Source organism: Stegodyphus dumicola, chromosome 12 (genome assembly GCF_044657685.1).
Source record: "Stegodyphus dumicola isolate Sdum_Otavi_A_Nest chromosome 12, ASM4465768v1".
Taxonomy (NCBI): Eukaryota; Metazoa; Arthropoda; class Arachnida; order Araneae; family Eresidae; genus Stegodyphus; species Stegodyphus dumicola.
In genome coordinates, this window is record NC_140779.1 from 73,048,974 (window position 1) to 73,069,053 (window position 20,080).

General features: G+C 35.2%; 1 protein-coding gene across 3 annotated transcripts in view; it reads right to left on the minus strand.

Moving 5' to 3' along the window:
* Positions 1 to 20,080, minus strand: part of NetA (Netrin-A) — a 219,833-nt gene that overhangs the window by 6,967 nt on the left and 192,786 nt on the right. For all 3 annotated transcript variants that reach the window (XM_085806572.1, XM_085806573.1, XM_085806571.1), the window contains 2 exons: positions 7,465 to 7,533; positions 1,457 to 1,645 (listed from right to left, as the gene is read on the minus strand). In XM_085806572.1, coding sequence (XP_085662698.1) covers positions 1,457 to 1,645; positions 7,465 to 7,533 — 258 coding nt within the window. The remainder of the gene's footprint in view (positions 1 to 1,456; positions 1,646 to 7,464; positions 7,534 to 20,080) is intronic.

Here is a 20,080-nt window from a genome sequence, read left to right on the forward strand (position 1 = left end):
GTTTTGCCTGGTGAAATAAACCGAAAACTAAGATGATCCCATCTTCACAAAAGGTCAAAATTATTTAAAACTGCGGGTGGTTATCTAAGAAAGAGTTTACAATGCATATGATATTTACTTTTAAAATCCTTTCCAGCAATTTGCATAATTACATCACTGATATGTTTAAAAAGCTATAAAAATAAATTTAACTTTTCATGGTGACCAGTGTTTCTGAGAATCTAAAGAACCTCGTTTTGAGCGTTACTTCTCTAAGACTATCTCAAGCCCATCAGCTGTCGAGCTTTAAAGTAGCTGAACACTGGTAGTTCGGACTAGGATTCGAATCCCGGTGAACGGGCTAGTTGCATGTACGTTTTTCGCGCCTTTTTCCATGTATAACGTCTATACGAACCAGTTTTCCTTAGAAAGTCCTCCACGAAGGCATCCCTTCTTTTAGGCAGATAGACCTCGAGTGTTTTGCCTGATGAAATAAACCGAAAACTAAGATGATCTCATCTTCACAAAAGGTCAAAATTATTTAAAACTGCGGGTGGTTATCTAAGAAAGAGTTTACAATGCATATGATATTTACTTTTAAAATCCTTTCCAGCAATTTGCATAATTACATCACTGATATGTTTAAAAAGCTATAAAAATAAATTTAACTTTTGAATTAATTTCATTAAATTAGTTACTAAATTATAAAACGATTTAATCTGCCAAGTTGTTAAAAGAACTTAAAAAAGCTGAAAATTCTTGAACAGTAGTTTATTGAATAATGACTCTGATTAACTGAACATAATGAAAAACTGATTAACTGAACATAATAACATAATGAAAAACTGATTAACTGAACATAATGAATAATCAGTTTTTCTTAGTTCTTCTCACAGATTTGCTAATAATTTCTTCATAATTTACGTAGTAGATTAGTTAAGAATTTCTTCATCATTTATGAAGATGTTCTGATGAATGGATAGTTTAAGAAGTCTACTTATCTAATTCAAATGTTGTATATATTAAATATGATTTTAACCCTCCAAATCTAAAATTCCTTTGGCAGCGGCAATGGAAATGTGCAGACTATTTTTAAAAGAATGTAAATTCTCGAAATAAGGCAATAGTTCTCTAAAGTGATAAAAACTCAGTCGTGAAACTGTGGAACACCACTTTAGAATAAATAATACAGTTGTTTCTGTATGAGACTAGAAGAAAGTTTGTAATGCATTTAATCCTTTAAAATTTATGGCAGTGTCTTTTAAAATTTTTATTACTGGTCTAGATTTTCTTTTCTTTCTTCATTCTAAGAGGGAAACATCCCTATTAGCCTACCCATTAAATATGTCATTTATAGCACACGAAAAGTTTCGGAATTGGGGATTAAGTTTTCCCTCCTCGTTCAGTGAAGCATAAAACTATTAAAAACATTGTTGCTCATTACAATATAATGCTATTAAAATCGATTATTACTTACCAAGTATGAGGTATGTTTGCTTGACTCTTATTTTCGGGCATTTGCATGCTAAGTCAGCGATATTGACCCAAAGAAACTGTGTACCCCTGCGGACTTTCGAAGGTCCTTGCTTGTATACTTGCATTACGTGAATCGTGAATTTGATCCAATTTCCGGACGTCTCTCTCGACAGAACACTGGCCTGGATAACTGCAACAAAAAGTCAGCATTATTTCAAATAAGTTGTTGATAAATAAATATGACAATATTACATGTTATTTGACTTGATTTTCATTACGCTTTATGTGAACCAAAAATAATTTAATGCAACGTATTTACCTTTACTGTGTGGAAAACCATACATGCTACTCTATGCATTTTCTTTTTAAAGTAAAAATACGAGAAAACTATTCAGCATATTACATTCGAGTCTGTACCTTGCAAGGTAAATCTAATTTTCTGGCTACGATAGATAATTTCTTTTTTATTTCTAGCTTTCGAAGTTAACTTGCTAAGCTTTTATTTGATTTCTCTCCAACTCATGATATTACCGTACAAGGGCGGCTCCAGAACCGGTGCAGCTGCACCGAGCGGCGTAATTTAGAAATCTCAGGAATTGCACCAGGCAGCAAAAGCGTAACATCAGGCTTGTTATCACATAAAGTATTTATTACTTATATTCGAATTCTAATTTTTTTTTCTGAATATTTTTATTTCTTGTTATTTTAAATTGACAACCTACACGATAAAAATTAAAGTTATTTACTTTTATTTTTACGAATATGTCACTATAAACAAAGAAAAGTCTTCATTCTTTTTCATGTCTTTTTCTTTTCACTGTTGCCGTCGATATAACGAGTGATCCGGATAAGACTAGGACATTTGAAATGCTCATAGCATTCTATAATTGCATGAAAAATATTTTGTAGCTTCTTAAAACTATAAAAGTTGCGGGTGATTGACATTTAATGTTCTTTATATGCTCGATATATTCGAAATACACTTCAGTTCCATCCAAAAACAATACAAACCATTTCCATATTCTGCGAAACCAATGCAATTAATTTCAATATCAATATTTTCTTTTTTTTTTTCTAAGGTTCGCAGATTATGTGTATGTATAATTTCTTGACAAGCCCCCCCTAAAAAAAATCAAGCTTAAGGTCTTTTGATCTAGGAGGTCATAGGCTCTTCGATATTAAACGGTCTTCGAAGAAGCTAGCGATATCTTATTTCACTCTGCTTTACACCTAAAAGGAAGGTTTTCTGAAAATAACAAATAAACAATAGAACAACTAAAAGAAAACATCAAGAACCTAAACCACTGACATTGATGAAGATACGCTTGGAGGAAAAAAGTTGCCAAAATATGGAAAGCGTGTTGGATTGCGTTTGGATACAGTTCGAATATTTATTATTAAAATAAACAGATAGAAATTTCAAATTTTTTTTTACGTCCCCAAAAATCTGCAAAACATATTTCTTGTAATAAATAAAAAGTTACTTACATTTCGGTTGATCTAGTCTTATTTAGATCAACTGTTATATTTTAGGTCTTATCCAATCCTTTTACCATTCTCATCGATTATGTAGTAGAAAATTGAAATCACATGCATTGTTTGCTTTATTCAATTGATAAAAATTGGAATGGCCACATAAAAACGCACCATAGAAGATACCATTCCGGAACATAAAGCTCTATCTTCTCTTCCTCTCAGAAAAAAGGAAACCACCATTTTGCAAACATTAGCGGCAACGGGATCATCAAATTCCGCTTGGCCACGCCCTTAGAGAGGTTTGTGTGAAGGAATGCGAACTGGCAACATCTATCTTTCTGCGAAAAGTGAGAAAAGTCATTGGAGCACGAATATGGCTATCATCCGAAATTCCGACGGATTAACGGATCGGAGTTATTTTATGGGTTGCCGCGGATCTAATGTTTCGTGCGCCGGATTACATACGCTATTTTTGGTTTAAGTCATCCAAGATAAAGGAATGAAAAATAGTGTTAGAAGAATCCGCAATATTTTATTTTTTCCATCTGATGTCATCCGCTGAGGCGCTTGCAATAAACACGTTAGCATCTTCATTAAACGGTATGCGGATATAATACTCTTTAAGAATCTGATGTAGTACAGTCGGTAGGCTATGGCAATCTGAATATCTGAGGATGTAGCCAACGTCATGAAATGTAACTCAAGTATTTTTTTATGTTATTTTGCTATACGATATGCAGTATCTTTTATTACGTATAATACTGTCATTCCTCTCTTTATCTTCTTGTTTTTGAACAACACATTTTCTAAATATTTTCCGTCATTTACTCCGTTCATTGGATCAAACTGATTGATAGCTAAAATTTTGATAACTCATTGATAACTGGTGAATTTAATATAAAAGTGAGCCGAAATTTTTCCCCGTAATATTAAATTGAGTTCAGATATCTCCTAATTTAGAAATTATATGACCATGAAATACGTGCTTAAACATACAGGGTTAGTACAAATGATTCATTTCTTTCGAAAGGCTATATTTTCAAAAATATTACGTACACTCATGAGAGATATATGAAAAGAACCACAAATTCACCAAGTTTTATTCCCTATTTCACAAAGTTTCCCGGATCAGTGCTTCATCGCTAAATATCATATTGGTGACGAAATCTTCGTCCTCCAATGTTGACGAAAAAATCTATTCGACGGGTGTAATCCTTCGAGGGTGTGAAATACAACCGTTGACGCAAAATCTTCCGCAGAGTTTTTTGTGGTATTCCGAACATCTGGTCAATTGACAGGACGAACATCTGGACACAGTGCTACAAAATGTATGGAATGAGCTCGATTATCATCTAGACCTGTGTCGTGTTACTAAAGGGGCACATACTAAATATTTGTAGAGGGTGTATAAACTTGGTGAGTTTGTGGTTCTTTTCATATATCTTTCATGTGTGTACGTAAAATACTTTTGGAAATATAGCCTTTTCAAAACGAATGAATTATTTGTGCTAACCCTGTGTTAAGTTTATATATCATTTGAAGAAGTGAAGAAATGAACTTCTGTTTAGTCAGAATTCAAATGTTCACTGCAAAAAGCAATCGTTTTCTTCAGTTTTACACAACCTGTGCATACACATTATCAAGTAATATCACAGTAGCAAGTAATAGGCAAATTTCATTAAGGATTGTCTGTTAGCAGATTGGACTGCTATCTAAACAAGCTAGTCCTTATATGACTTTTCGCGTTTTCCTCATGTAGACACTCTGAAATATGAATCATCATTTAAAATATTTCTTTTTCTTCTTTTTAGTGGTATCATCAATATGAGGAATTATGTGTCGATAGTCTCTGCTTTTTTTAATGCAATCACAGCAAAATTTTTATGAATTATAAGTTTGGTGAAAAATGAATGGTGCGAACTAAAGGAAAATTCGCGTAGTGGTCGGGAGTAAATCTTTATCGCAAATCAGGATTTATACTAAGAATCTTGCGAAATTTTTCGATGCTGTGGATTAGTACTAATACTTTCCAGGAATAACTATTCTACTAGTTACATAACCAACGAGTACGTAACTAACAAAAGCATTACGATCATCTACCGATTAACTAAGGCGAATTAACTGGTCCTGCCTTAAAAAATAAAGTTTGTTTATAGCGTAATAATGAGAAAATGAACACAAGCTACCTGCATAAAACAAAACTGCTTAAGAAAAATAGAAAATAAAAAATCCGTGAGGTTAAAATTAGTAGCAGTGATAGCAGATGATGTTTATAGTATTTGGGAGTTGTTTTTATTCCCAATAGCACGTAATTTAAATGTGCTTAACACTGATGTTATGAACACTGTACAGTAAGTAACAAAGGATTAGGCGACCTTTTGAGCTAGTTTGAATTCAGTAACATTTTTCAAGCTCTATTGTAAATACTTTACTTCAGTGTCATTTATAACCCAGTTTCTACAGGTCTGGTGATATTTATTCAGTAATTTACGGTGTGTTCTTTTTTTGTTTTGAATATTGGAACACTGGTCAAAAGAAATTATTCCGTAGATTAAACTTCTTGAAAATACAGGTAAAGTGCTAATAATGTTTTTCTATTAATTATAGAATGGAATATTCCTCTTTCCTATGCTTTATATCTGCGAATGAATTAACCGTGGACGTCGTTCCTGGTACGGATCCTACACATGTAGTTCTAAATTGAGTTAAATGAATTAACTACTCAAAGGAAGTACAGAGAACGATTCCCGAGTACCTCCTTTCAGCAGCTGCTCCTTTGGAACTTGGAATTACTTGTTATGCTGGCATGCAGCTATTATAAAATACTAGCTCTTACCAGGTCCTTAGAGAGCCCCGGAGGGCATGGTGAAAGTGAGAGTTCCTTAACTGAATTTCCCAGGGAAGATCATAGAAATAAGGTAGAAAAATAGGACACTTTATCCTCCATAAAAAGTAGGAAACGTCGACGAGAACTGGAAGCGCGTGGCACATGTAGCTCCCATCTGCTGATCGGAAAGAAGATAATCGTGGGGCAGGACAACTGAGCCCCAGCAGAACACTTTTATCTACCGTTCATTAGCGCCTTGTTATACTCCAACGCGCCATTTCTTCAAAATGTGTCTGATTCTGTCCCTTCTACTTGACTTTTAACATTTCCCTTAAAAAAATTCCCATTAACTCATTAATCACTCTCATAATACGGTATATACTACTATTTCTCTCACTTCACAGGTCCACCAGCGACCGAGCGGTAAGTCGCAGAACACTTGTAGTTCGACCTGGGCTCATTTCAAGGCTCACGGATTGGCTGCATGGGTGTTTTCATGGATTTCTCCTTATGTAACGTGGATACGAACCAGTTTCTTTTAAAAGTCCTCCACGAAGGCATCCCTCCCCTTAGGCAGATAACCTTCATGTGCTCTGCCATAATCAAATAAATTCACCCTCATTTCGGTGTACTGAATTCGCGTTTTGTAGAATTCTTGTACAAACCGAAAACCACTCGGTATATTTTCTACAAGACACTTTCAATGGGGATTCTTTATATGTAGTCAAAAAAAAAAAAAAAAAAAAAATCTGAAATGTTTCAGATTTTAAATTACGTCCAAAGGGGCGTTTTTTTAACGTTTTGAGTGTTACCTTTATTTATTAAATATCATGTTCTTTGCACTTAAACCATAAAATTCAGTTCAAGAGCAATATCGCAAAATAATGTTAAATTAAGCATATCTTTAGAATTTCCGATATACACAGTCTCGCGAGCTGGAGATAAAAGTATTTTTTTCTATATAACGTTGCCATTTCTCGCTTTTAAAGCATTGAGTTTGTAAATCAAAAATTCGTTAAAGTTTTACAAAATATAAAATCTATAATAAAACAAATTCCAAATTTGGGATTTCAGATGCCCATATTCGCAGTAGGATTTCGTCATTCAAAATTTGATGGCTCTATGTACCATTGTTTTATCACAATGCGAGAAATAGACAATCATTTATGCAGATTTTTCATTATTTAATTTCTTCAAATATAATGCAGGACTCTAACATTTTGTGGCAACAGTTTGAAAAGTGAACCGACGTTTATGAGTCCGACGCAAAATCGCAAAACGAAAACAATAGTCCTTCAGAGACAAAGCCCCTTTGGACTAAAAAAAATCAATTGCTTAAACACATTTGGTTCATTTATGTAAAACAATGCAAATACTTTAACATTATTAAAAAAGCCGCACTGAAAAGCGAACTGCTGCCCTAAGATAACTTTTAACTTATTAGTCAAATAGTTATAGTACGACAAAAAAGAAATAAATAAATCTGCATTTTTACAAAATTCTTAATAAAATAAATCAAATATCTTAAATAAAATTAAATCAAAATTCTTAACTTATGATTTAATTTAATTTATTTATGTATTTATTTTGATCCTCAAACATCATTTGTTAAATCATAAAATTACTCTGAATGAATTAAGTCTATGAATGATGGGAAATAGGAAATAAGAAAAAAAAAAAAAAAAAAAAAAAAAATTACGACTTACCAAAATCTCTCTTGCAGAATTTATTCTGGTTCACTCTCTTTTTGGCCGACGGACAGACGCCACATTTGTCTAAAAGCAGAGGAAGACATGTTACATTTTGCTTCGTTCATTCAAAATTTGCATTATATATACACCAGAACAATTTCAGTTTAGTATTTTATTTTCGAGAAGGGGAAAAGAAACATAAAATCAAAGCTTAAAGCTCCTATTTTTAACTGATAAAGGAATCGGGAAAATTAATTACTTCTTTAGTTACATTCGCTTCTTGTTGCAATAAAGAAAATAAGGAATGCGGCTGTTTGCGATGATATAATGACATGTCTTCGGTGGAAAATAAAAATTTAGTCTTCCTCTTGATATATAGCAAGAACAAACCGATGAAAAGTCCACTAACTTGGATTTGAAAACTAGGTAAATTTCAACCTTAGAATGGCGCGACTTTTATAGGAAAACCTTATCAAAGTCTTCTCCAAATCACAATAATAATTACTGTCCCACCCGAGGCTGAATGGATAAGACTGCTGAACTCTGATGGTCTGGCTGATTTAGAAGCCAGTGTTTAGGCTGGCTGCAGGTACCATAGTTTTCCTTGTGCGCTGAACATAGTCTAGTTTCCTTAGAAAGTTTTCTACAAGGAAGCTATATTCCTGCTCTTAGGCAGATAACCCTAGAGTCTTTGCCATGATTGATAAGGCAAAACATTAAATAAACTGACTAATGAGCTGGCGCCAATGTATGCTTGGACTATGTGCTTAAGGAAAAGGTACTTGCCTTGCGAACGTTTTGAGGAAAATGCCTTGTAATTACGTTAAACATGAGCTAAAGTGCTAAGATGTTCTTCAACTAGTCCTTTTGAGTTGTCAAAGATTAAACTGAAATAAATTCTTTTACTAATCATCCGCAGTTTCAGACTATTAGTTGGCTGTTGTTCAAAGACCAAACGTATTATTCTGTCCCATTCTATCTGAAATATATCACTTAAATAGGTGTAATAAACTTTGTTTATTTAAAAACTTAAAATTAATAAAATTATCTTAAATAAAGCCATCCAGACGGTGTAGTGGTTAATACCCCGGGCTTGAATCCCGGAGAAGGGTATGGATGTAAAATTGTCTGTCTTTTCACAGAAGGCAACGGTGGACGCCCATTAGATGCCTCCACAATAAAATGGCCACCACTTCTGGCCTTAGGAGTGGCCAATGCCGTTATAGGCAAGTGCCTGCCGTTGAAAATTAATTAATTAAAAAAGTTTTTTTAATTAATTAAAAAATTTATATTGCCCCATATAAAAAGAAACCAGTAAATTATTATAATATTAGATAATCCAATCATTTATAAATCTTCTCGTTAAGTTCTTGTCAAGTCTTTTCGTTCTAATTTTTTTAAATAAATCTTAAAATGGTTTCAGAGAATTTGACAGAGTTTAGAATAATCACCAGCATGAACTTCTTTCCAAATTAGGAACAGGGGATAATTATCCCTTGGGCCTACAAGTATAAGATTTTAGATGGTCCTAAACCATCCTATATTCTTCAAAATCCAGTCTATCTCACATAAAAACAAGAGTAGTTGTGGCTGAGAGTCCGTGAAAGAACGCGTAAATTAGAGACCTGGGTGGCTTTTAATCGAGCCCTGCCACGAAATACTTCCCTCAACAAGGCTCCATTTCTTAAGAGTGTTTGAAACTTTTAAGCGAAATAGATTTCCTTTTCACCGCAATGACTAGAAAGATTTATAATGCTTTACATCTTTATTTCGTTCACCAGGTCAAACTATAAATTTTGTTTGTTTTAGTTATTATTTATTTATTTTTATTTCATCAAGTATCATGCTTCAGACAAAAAGGGGCAGCATTTGCTCGTTACTTGATGTTCCTTCGTTTGAATTAAACGATGTGCTTCAAAATTAACACATCATTTAATTCAAAAGATGAAGAACATACTAATTTTTTTGTTGCTAAAAGCTCTCAGTGGATCAAGCAGTGTGTAAAATTTCATGATTATTACCAGTAGTTTTAATAAATGATTTAAAACCAAAATGTTCGTTTACCAACGCTTTTGCACCATCTGAGCAAACTCCAACAGCATGTCTCCTTTTGTATGTTCTTCCAAAGAACAGGAAAATAAAAGGCCTTCATTAGTATTTTTCTATAAATATATATGACGTATACTTATTAACTGAGCAATTTTTTGAAATATCAGTTGTTTCGTTCAACTGAATTGCAAATTTTGAGCTTTTAGTCTAGTAATAAACTGCTCAAATTGGTCGTTGCTAATTCCAGAAATTCTATTGGTGGCAGTATCGCTTTAAAAAAAATTACATTTAAATTTGGAAAAAAGTGTTTTCCGAATTTCATCGCCATATTTACATTCATGAAGTATTTCTATCATTTTTATAGCACCAGGTAATACAAGATCTTCTCCAATGGTATATAACCTTTTACTTTTAGAAATTAGATATAAAACTTTGTACTCTAAGAGTAAATATTTTTCACTAAACAGCTATAGTTTTTTTTTCTTTATTTGAAGACTTTAGCAGTCATTTGAAATATTCTTTTAGTCTTCCCCCCCCCCTCCGTATGAAGGATGTTTGCGTTCAAGGTTCCTTTTTAATTTTGATGATTTCATACTCTCCACAGTTTAACACTACTTGCAAATTAAACAGAGAAGTTATTCATTACCATCACAGTTGTTGAAACTAAAACTAAATAGGAGAAATATCTCGTTATATTATTTCCTTTAAGTCTCTATCTGATTAGTAAATCCTATTTGAAGAGACTTTGTAGCATTGCTATCTGCATCATCACGTTCGTTTTTGGAGTTTAATCACTTATCCACGAGTAAAAAAATACTTTTTTCCTAAAATATAATTTAAAATAACATCTCTCATAGTAATTATTTAAACAGATATCAACCTATTCGAAGAAAACAGTAAACTACAATATTGTATTTTTTTTTTTTTTTTTTTTTCGGTGTACATACTTGTTGCAATAAAACAGAAACAATTGACCATACTGGCAAAGCGTTATCTACACCAGTCGCAGCAGCTCCGACCTCTTATTTGCATGCCTGTGGGGCGCCGAACGTTACGTACTGTGTGTTTGCGGCATACTTTGATTCTGAAATAATTTAAATGCTGAAACGGGAATGCGCCACTGCTATTATGATGCATTTATTCTGCGGTATTTTCCAATATGTCTACATGATTTACAGTTCAGCATGATCGGTATTTAAAAGTTGCTCTGTACAGAAAATGTAATATATGAAATTAAAGATAATAAAGAAATTGCTCTGTACAGAAATAATAAAAGTTGCTCTGTACAGAAAATGTAATATATGAAATTAAAGATAATAAAGAAATTGCAGCTAATGTTTCTTTAAATTCCTACATCTGAATTAAATTTTCGCGACCCCAACATTTCGCTTTGCAAGCCCATTTGGGATCACGGCCCACTGTTAGGAAAACACTGATTTTGAGAAAGCGACGCCAGAACCTGCAATTTCGAGCGATCACTGCACTGTCGGGGATTTCTGCTATGAAGAGAAAATTCATTTTTTGATCCTGGAAAGCGGGTGAGTACAGTAGTGGGCTTTAAAATACTTATAACTAACTTGTCGTAAGAGGGTTTTGGCTTTCTTGATATATTTCATTAACTTCAGGAGTTCTTGTATGAAATTTCTAATGTCCTTATCAAACAACCAGCTAGTGGCTTCCTGTAGCTCCTTGGATGGATTAAGAATTTTCTTTTTTTTTTTTTTTTTTCTTTTTTTTTCTTCCCCCCTTTTTTTAATTGGTTTTTAATTGGGTTTTTGGTTTTTCTTCAGTTTGAAAGTTTATAAGTTTCGGGACTTATTTGGTGTCTGTGAACTGATGCGGATTTTCTTCTGTGACTAGAAGGTTTTTTTTATACTCCAGACAATCACGGAATGAGTTCCCATGTTCCATACAATAATATAGGTAGAATTTTCTGCTGGCTGCTATTTACAGTTTGTATTTCAATGCTCTAGACCAAATTTTATATGCCTTTCTTCTTTGTAACATGTATGTTGGGCATGTCGGAGTCGCTGTCATTGAAAATTTATTGTATTGTACGCATTTAAACTTTTCTGTATTTCAGGCCTTCGCCAGGAGCAGTTTTGTTAAATTTGAATTGTTCCTACAAGTAGCATTGTTTGAATAAACTTTAACTTCTTGTCTGTATTCCTTAGAGTTTCAGACTCTTAGAACTGATAAGCGCACCGTTGAGTCTCGATATTGTTTGAAGAGTGATTCCAGTCATGTTATAATCCGGAAAGAGTAAAATACTCGCAGTAAGCTTAAACGCATCTGTGAAAGTCATCGGTACAAAGGGATCATAGGAGAGCATTATTTTAAATGGCCACACTGATCTACTTATTTTTAGCAGTGCAACTATGATCGCTGAATTATGCTGAGATGAAGTTCTTGATCCTTATGTCAAGTTGTTTGGAGGTTCAATCGTTAATAATTCTACTAATGGACAATCACGTTCATCCCCTACGCGCTGCACATCTTGAGAAGGAATCCTGTGGATAGAAGGAATCCATAGAGAAGGAATTCACATAGAAGGAATCCACATATTCTCCATATTTAAATCCCGTAATATTTGTGGGACGCACTCGGACGCCGACATACGTCACTCTAGTTCCACCTGACACTCGCCAGGAGCTTCAATGCTCTATTCATTGTGAATACATTTTGTTCAAGCAAGAATTCTTGTACAATGTAATATACACCATGGGAAATTGTTGTAAAGCTTGTATTTTGATACAACAAACCTTATTAATTTTTGCTATGTACAGTGGCTGTTTCAATGTTATAGGAATTTAGGCATAATTTTTTCTTATTTCGTCAGTTTTCATCAATATTATAGTGCAGTTTTTCAACATAAATCCCATTTAGTTGAATACTCTTATTCTAAAAAAACCTTTTTTGTTAAGCTTGTAAAGATCTTAAGTTTTACTAACGTTTATTTTATTTTAAATCTTTACTATCACTTCTTATTTTCTACTTCCGGCCAGAATTAAAAGCGTTGACTTATTTATGCAAAATTTGTCTGGCGAACGCCAAGTACTTAAGTTGTGGCTTTTTGCCAAGCGAGAGAGAGGAAGGAGTTAGTCGAAGCAGGCCGTTTGCCTTAGAAGTTTTACTCAGTTCCTGTTTGCCTTCCAGGCCAGAGGTTTAATCCTCGTGATAATTTTAAACGTATTGTAGTGTTAACAGTTATCTGTACTACATACGGCTTCCTGTTAATATCCGGCCAATCTTCCACGTTTATTATTCCAAAGTTAAGTTAGAGTTTAGTTAAATATTTTTATATTCTTACGTTCAGACCACAAGTAGTTGGTCTCTGTATTCCGAAGTACGGAAATTATTGTAAAGAGTGAAAAATAAAGGGTTTTGTATACCCTTCCTGTGTATCTTGTCTACTTCCCACATTTATTGAACATAGCTTTAGTAAGTTCCCTGTTCCGAGTAATGTCTGTGCATGTTCCCAAAGAAAGTAAGACGGAACATTGAACCTGATAGTGGCGCCCAACGAAGAAGAATAACCATGGCCGAGTTTCAAGAAGAACATGTGCTGCCTGCAGAAGCGGCTCAGAATCCAGAAATGCCAGCTGCCGCCCTGGAAGGATTTGGTTACATCGTCCAGACCATGCGTGCTTCGATTAAACCAGAAGCAACATTTAATGGAAACTCACCGGTAACCAGGTTTTTGGAGAAATTGGATGACCACTTCATGTTCTACCCCGTGCACGAGTTTCAAAAAGTTACCTTAGCTACCAGCGCTTTGAGGAGCCAAGCGCTTAACTGGTTCAAATGTATAGGCAGAAGTCTCTTGGGTCAAGCAGGAAGTCCCACCTATACTTACGAGAATTTCAAGACTGCCCTAGTAAAAGCCTTCCCTGTCGTAAGGGATCGTGCGAAATTAGAAACGGAACTTTTCAGCATATATCAGCAAAGAATCGAAAATCTCTCAAGCTTTATTTTAAGAAAAATTCACGTCTTCAAACTCTTGTATGGAAACCGTCCGGATCCTGAGATAATTCAAGTGATTTTGTCGAGGTTACTTCCCCAAGTGCAAGACTTTATTGAATTAAGGAATCCGATTACACTGGAAAAGTTATTTGAGCTAGCAATCCAGTTTGAAAGTAGAAGAACGGCGGACATTGAAAGAAGACTCCAATATCAACAACGAAACCAATTTGGTGCGCCAAGACCACAGCAAAGTCAAGCACACGGCTACGGAAGCAAAGCGAATCAGTGGGCAAGGAAACCCGAGCATTCAAAAACAGCCGGCGAACGTCGACAGTTCAATAGCAACCCAGGAAAAAAGGTCTCAAGGCCAGTGGAAAAAGAAGGAAAGCATGGAAACAAAAAAGGATTTAAACTAAAACGGATTTCTGCTGACGGGAGGGTGCGGAAATCCGAAGGCCAAGAAAACCCCTCTTCCTTCAAGTTAAATACAGTAATGGTGAAAAATTTGACTCTTCCGAAGATTGAAGTGTTGGTGAATAATATCCCAGCCACCGCACTCCGGGATACAGGCGCGCAGTGTTCCTGTGTGGCAGAAGATTTTTTTAGGAAGTATTTTCGTAAATATCGCATGTACGAGTATCGTATAATTCGGATAATACGACAGTGTTAGCGGCGCAAGGAGAAAGATGTAAGTGCATAGGTAAATTACCACTATACATCCGTATCAAGGACGAACAAGTAAAGGTTATGTTTTTTATAGTAAAGAATTTGCAAGCACATATTATCTTAGGAATAGATTTTCTTTCAGAGGCACAAGCAACGCTGGATTTTAATGAAGCGTCCCTTAAGCTGACGATGAAACCAGTTCGAGAAGAAAAGGCTGAACCGCCGATGTTAAACCTTGACCACCTGCCTAATGAAGAGCAACGAAGAATCCGACAAGTGGTAAGTGAATTTGCTTCGTTATTTAGTGATATTCCAGGATTTACTCAGGTTACTAACCATAGTATTGATACCGGAGATTCAATGCCAGTTCGCCACAAAGCATACCGGTATGATAAGAATAAGGAAAAAATTATAGAATGGCATATCACCGATATGTTACGTAAAAAGATCATAACGCCCATCTCAAGTAGTTATGCTAGCCCGGTGGTTTTATGTAAGAAAAATAATGACTATCCATTGACACATCCAAAAAGGTGGCGATTCGCCATTGACTACCGTAAATTAAACTCCATAACTAAATATCCGGTATATCCGTCACCTATTATTGAAGAAATTCTAAAGAACATAACATCCACCAAATATATGACGACTTTAGACTTAACGACTGGTTATTTTCAAATAGGGGTTAGGACTGAGGACGTGCCTAAGACTGCTTTTATAACCAAGTCTGGCACTTATGCATTTCTGCGTATGCCGTTTGGCCTTTCAGGGGCATCGGCAACATTTCAGCGATGTATGGACATTGTGTTAAGGCCTGTTCTTGGAAAGTCCACATTTATCTATTTAGACGATATCATTATTACTAGTGATAATCTCGACCAACATGTACAGGATTTAAGACAGGTGTTTTCTTTATTAAATGAGGCCGGTCTAAAAGTTAATGTCGAAAAATGCAAATTTGCAGCCCCTGAATTAAAATATTTAGGTTACAAAATATCTCAGAAAGGAATTGAGACAGACGAATCAAAAATAATCGCTGTACAAAAGTATCCGACTCCAAACACCGCGAAGAAGCTCTCTTCTTTTCTAGGACTTTGTTCATATTATAGGTCCTTTATAAAAGATTTTGCAGCTATTGCTGAACCATTGTTAAAATTAAAAAGGAAAAAGGCAAGATTCTCGTGGACGGCCGAAGCCAATAGTGCTTTCGAAAAATTAAAACAAGCATTAACGCAAGCCCCTGTGTTGAAATTTCCTGAAAAGGATGAGAATTTAGAAATTTCAGCGGATGCTTCGGATTATGCGGTAGGAGCGGTACTTTCGCAAAATCAGCAGCCCGTGGCATTTTTTAGCCGAACTTTAAATCAAACACAAAGAAACTATTCCGCGACCGAGAGAGAGGCACTTGCAGTTCTGTTAGCAGTGCAAAAGTTCCGAGTCTATTTTGGAAAGGCGCCAATAACAGTGTACTCTGATCATGCGGCGGTAACTAGATTGTACTCAGGGAAAAACTTATCCCCAAGGTTAATAAGATGGGCACTCAAGCTACAAGAATATAATCTGGTAATCAAGCATACCCCCGGAAAGGAAAATATCGTAGCAGATGCCCTATCCAGAATTAAAATAGATGAAGAAGGTAATACTGTAAAGGTGGCAATGCTCACAGCATGTACAATAAATTCCCGAGAAACTGTAATAACCGAACTGGGTAAGGATCCTGAGTTTGGAAGCATTTATGAGTACTTAAAGGATCCTGAAAATTTTAGCCACCAAGATATTGTGGCGATAAGAAATAGGGCGGCCCATTACGAACTAATAAATGGTCTATTATTTTATACAAAAACTACGAATTCCAACAACGAATTTCGACCTGTTACCCCAGCTAGTCTTAGATTAAATATCCTGCAGGAGTTGCATGACAGCCCTTTAGCTTCTCATGCTGGTATTCGAAAAACTATACAACGCGTACGCGAGGCAGTCTATTTTCCTGAACTGCAAAAGTTAACAAGGGCGTATGTCCAGCCCTGCCCAACATGTCAAGCAGTTAATTATATTAATTTCCGACCGGCCGGGTTTCTAAATAGTATTAAATCCGAATTTCCAAATGAAATAATTGGCATCGATTTATTGGGCCCTTTCCCAAAAAGTCAGTTAAATAAAAGTCGCTATCTCCTTGTTATGGTTGATCATTTTAGTAAGGGGACAGAAATTGTTCCCTTAAAACGAGCCTCCGCGAAATTAGTTACTGATTGTATTTTAAATAAATATATTTTAAAATACGTGGCGCCCCTAAAAGTTATATCGGATAATGGTCCTCAATTTGTAAGTAATGTATTTGAAGACATGTGCCAAAAACTGGGCATACGTCATTTAAAAATGGTCCCGTATCGGCTGCAATCAAATATAGTGGAACGGGTCAATGGAAATATAGTAAAAATTATTCGTAGTTATGTTAAAAATTTCATAAAAGCTGGGATAACTATGTCAATGAATTTGCTTTCGCCCTTAGGACCGCAAAACATGATACAACGGGCAAAACTCCTGCTGAGTTATTTTTAGGCAGAAAGATTATAACGCCGTTAGATAAATTATTTTATGTGCAACAAAGAGCCCCAGAATTTAAAATGGGTGATATAGAAAAATTAATTAAAGAAGCAAAAAAGAATACTGAAGTAGAACAGAGAAAACAGAAGCTTTATTATGACATGAAACGACGGGGAGTAACTTATAAAGTAGGGGATGGAGTGTTAAAAATTAAGCATTCACTTTCTTCAGCACCAGAAGATAAAACTGCCAAATTTTTTCCACGATTTGAAGGACCATATGTCATAGAAAAAATAACTCACGCTGTAGTGGTGTTAAAAGCCAGAAATGGTGAAACGTGCTCCGCAAAGATTGATCAAATAAAACCCTACTATGATCGTAATAAAATGCAAATTTTCAAAGATCTTTTGCAGGATCCGGCACGGCAGACACGGCAGGCACAAGCTCCACAGGTGGAACAACGTCAAGCACAAAGACAAGCCATTAGGAGGCAGGAGCAATTGAAAAGAAAGTTTCCTCGCTGGAAAATTGAAGGTAACAAGAAAAAGAAGCCGTTCCACCGTTCAGAAAAGAGAGCTCACCAACACCCCCAGAATGAAGAAGGGAGAAGTACGACGAATCCAAAGAAAGCCAGGAGAAATTACGGCAACTATAACCTGGCTCCCAAACGGAAGATCGACTCATCGGACAGGACTCTCCGCAGCAAATGTCGCCGAACTGCGGAAGGGCCACCAGCGGCGGAGGAAAAGTTACAAGGAAAATTTGAACGGCCAGCAACGAGGTCCAAGCAGGAACGCGAAAGAAGTGTCCCGGTTCCGCCAAGACCAGCTGCCATCAAACGGCCAAGACCACAGGCAGAGGCGAAAAAGAAGGTATTCAAGGGTGACCGAACTGGAGGAAAAAGAAAGCTTCTAGAGGAAGGCACTGAAGGGCGAGCCCGCACAAGAAGGAGGATAAATCAAACCAGAATCTGCGCTACCTTCCAGGACTGGGCTCAGAAAAGAATGTCCAAATATCACAAAGATAAGTAAAATTTTATGTTACTTTGCAAACTTAAGTTAATCTTTCATTCTTACTGCAAGTGGCAGATTTCAAGAAGTTTTACCTCATGTGAGGTCTACCTTTATCGCTAAAAAGGCGAGAAATGAGTTGTTACCGATTTTGGTATTATGTTTTTCAATTACTCGCGCGTAAAACTAAAGTTGATGTATAATAGGAATATGTAAAGACTTAAATATTGTAAAAGTTATGGTATAAATTTTATTTAAAACATTCTGGCAAGAAAGAAGTTTTAGTCTGAAAGACTTTTTGAAATGTAGTATTTCAATGTAGAAGAATTGGCACTTGCTTTGAAAAGAATAGAAGTTAACAATGTACTACTAATGTATGTTTTAAAATGCGTAAAATTAACGGCATGTTAATATGTTCTTATATACAATGTGAACTGTTATTTTAAATGTTAAGAAATACTGTGATATGGTAAAAGTGAAAGTAATACCAAAAATTTTAAACTTATTCGTATGACTGAAAAAAGACCAAATTATGGTGAATATGTGTTAAAGGTTGAATGAATGTAGTTAGGCTCTCTGACGCTACACTTCAGAGTTAGCCACTTTCAGAATAGTACCTCAGGGTTTAGAGTTGAAGATAGGGTGTGTTAAGAGGTCTTGTCATGTTGAATTTTAACACGTTAGTGTTTTGATTGTAGGAGGCAGTGTTGAACACGTATACATAAACACATTCGTGTTTGGTGTTCTTTTACAACACATGTCAGAGAGCACGGGGAGAGATAATTAAGATAGTCATGAATGAAATAAAAAATGATGAAGAAAATGAAATGAATGATGAAGAAAATTCATGAATGAAAGAAAAATCAAATTTAAAAATCAGTTAAGAGAAATATAAATATGCATGTTACTTGCCATTTCATTGTGTAACATTTCATTAAACTAGTTTTCCTTCCAGATCTCTGGAAGGAACCAGATTTGAATAAAAGCTCCTGTTTAGATGCAGTACAGATGAAAAATTGGGTGTCCATGGAGGTGCTATTGTAAAAACAATTTTTTTTTTTTTTTTAATTTCTAGTTTCTAGTAAGAAATGTTTGTAAAAGATTGGCCTCGCGTTAGATTATAGAGCTAAAATTTTCAACAAGGTCGTTTTAGACCTCAGTTTCAAACTAATTAACTCTGGCGGGAAGTATGTAAGGATCTTAAGTTTTACTAACGTTTATTTTATTTTAAATCTTTACTATCACTTCTTATTTTCTACTTCCGGCCAGAATTAAAAGCGTTGACTTATTTATGCAAAATTTGTCTGGCGAACGCCAAGTACTTAAGTTGTGGCTTTTTGCCAAGCGAGAGAGAGGAAGGAGTTAGTCGAAGCAGGCCGCTTGCCTTAGAAGTTTTACTCAGTTCCTGTTTGCCTTCCAGGCCAGAGGTTTAATCCTCGTGATAATTTTAAACGTATTGTAGTGTTAACAGTTATCTGTACTACATACGGCTTCCTGTTAATATCCGGCCAATCTTCCACGTTTATTATTCCAAAGTTAAGTTAGAGTTTTAGTTAAATATTTTTATATTCTTACGTTCAGACCTCAAGTAGTTGGTCTCTGTATTCCGAAGTACGGAAATTATTGTAGTGAAAAATAAAGGGTTTTGTATACCCTTCCTGTGTATCTTGTCTACCTTCCACATTTATTGAACATAGCTTTAGTAAGTTCCCTGTTCCGAGTCAGGTCTGTGCATGTTCCCAAAGAAAGTAAGACGGAACATTGAACCTGATAAGCTGTCCACAAAGAACGTTTTCTATGTCTCCTCAATCCACCTATTTGTGACATGGTCAAACTCTCATTTTTAAAAACTTTTTCCCTGTAAATATTTTTTTAAACGTGGGATCAGAATACTTCTCAAAGACGTTGAACAGTTTCTGAAGTTTTTCCACAAGAAAAAAAATGATTGCTTTCCCAGTCTTTTATTGAGAGCAAAAATAATGCTACAGAAATGCGCCTGCATCAGTCAAGCAACTGAATCGGACTAAAGAATACTGCACGGGATAGCTACATAAACATGTCAATACTTGTCCCCTCTGGTCGATAACATTGCCTGTAAGTTCTAAGAATTGAACTAGAGCTGTGCCTAAAAACTTGGAAACACCGTACTTATCTCTAAAACGTTGTGACACCAACTTTCCCCTACTAAACTTTATATCACATTTCCTACGTTCTAATTAAATTTTTTTTTTCAGAAATAGACATTTCTGCAATTTTGAAGATATGTCAGTAAATGTTTCCCACCATTATAACATAGAAGGTAAATGAAAAAATCAGAGGCATCTTCGATTGGCAACAATTGGTGTTCTTTATCTGGAGTGACATAAATATTAAATGCAAACAAAATCAATCATATATTC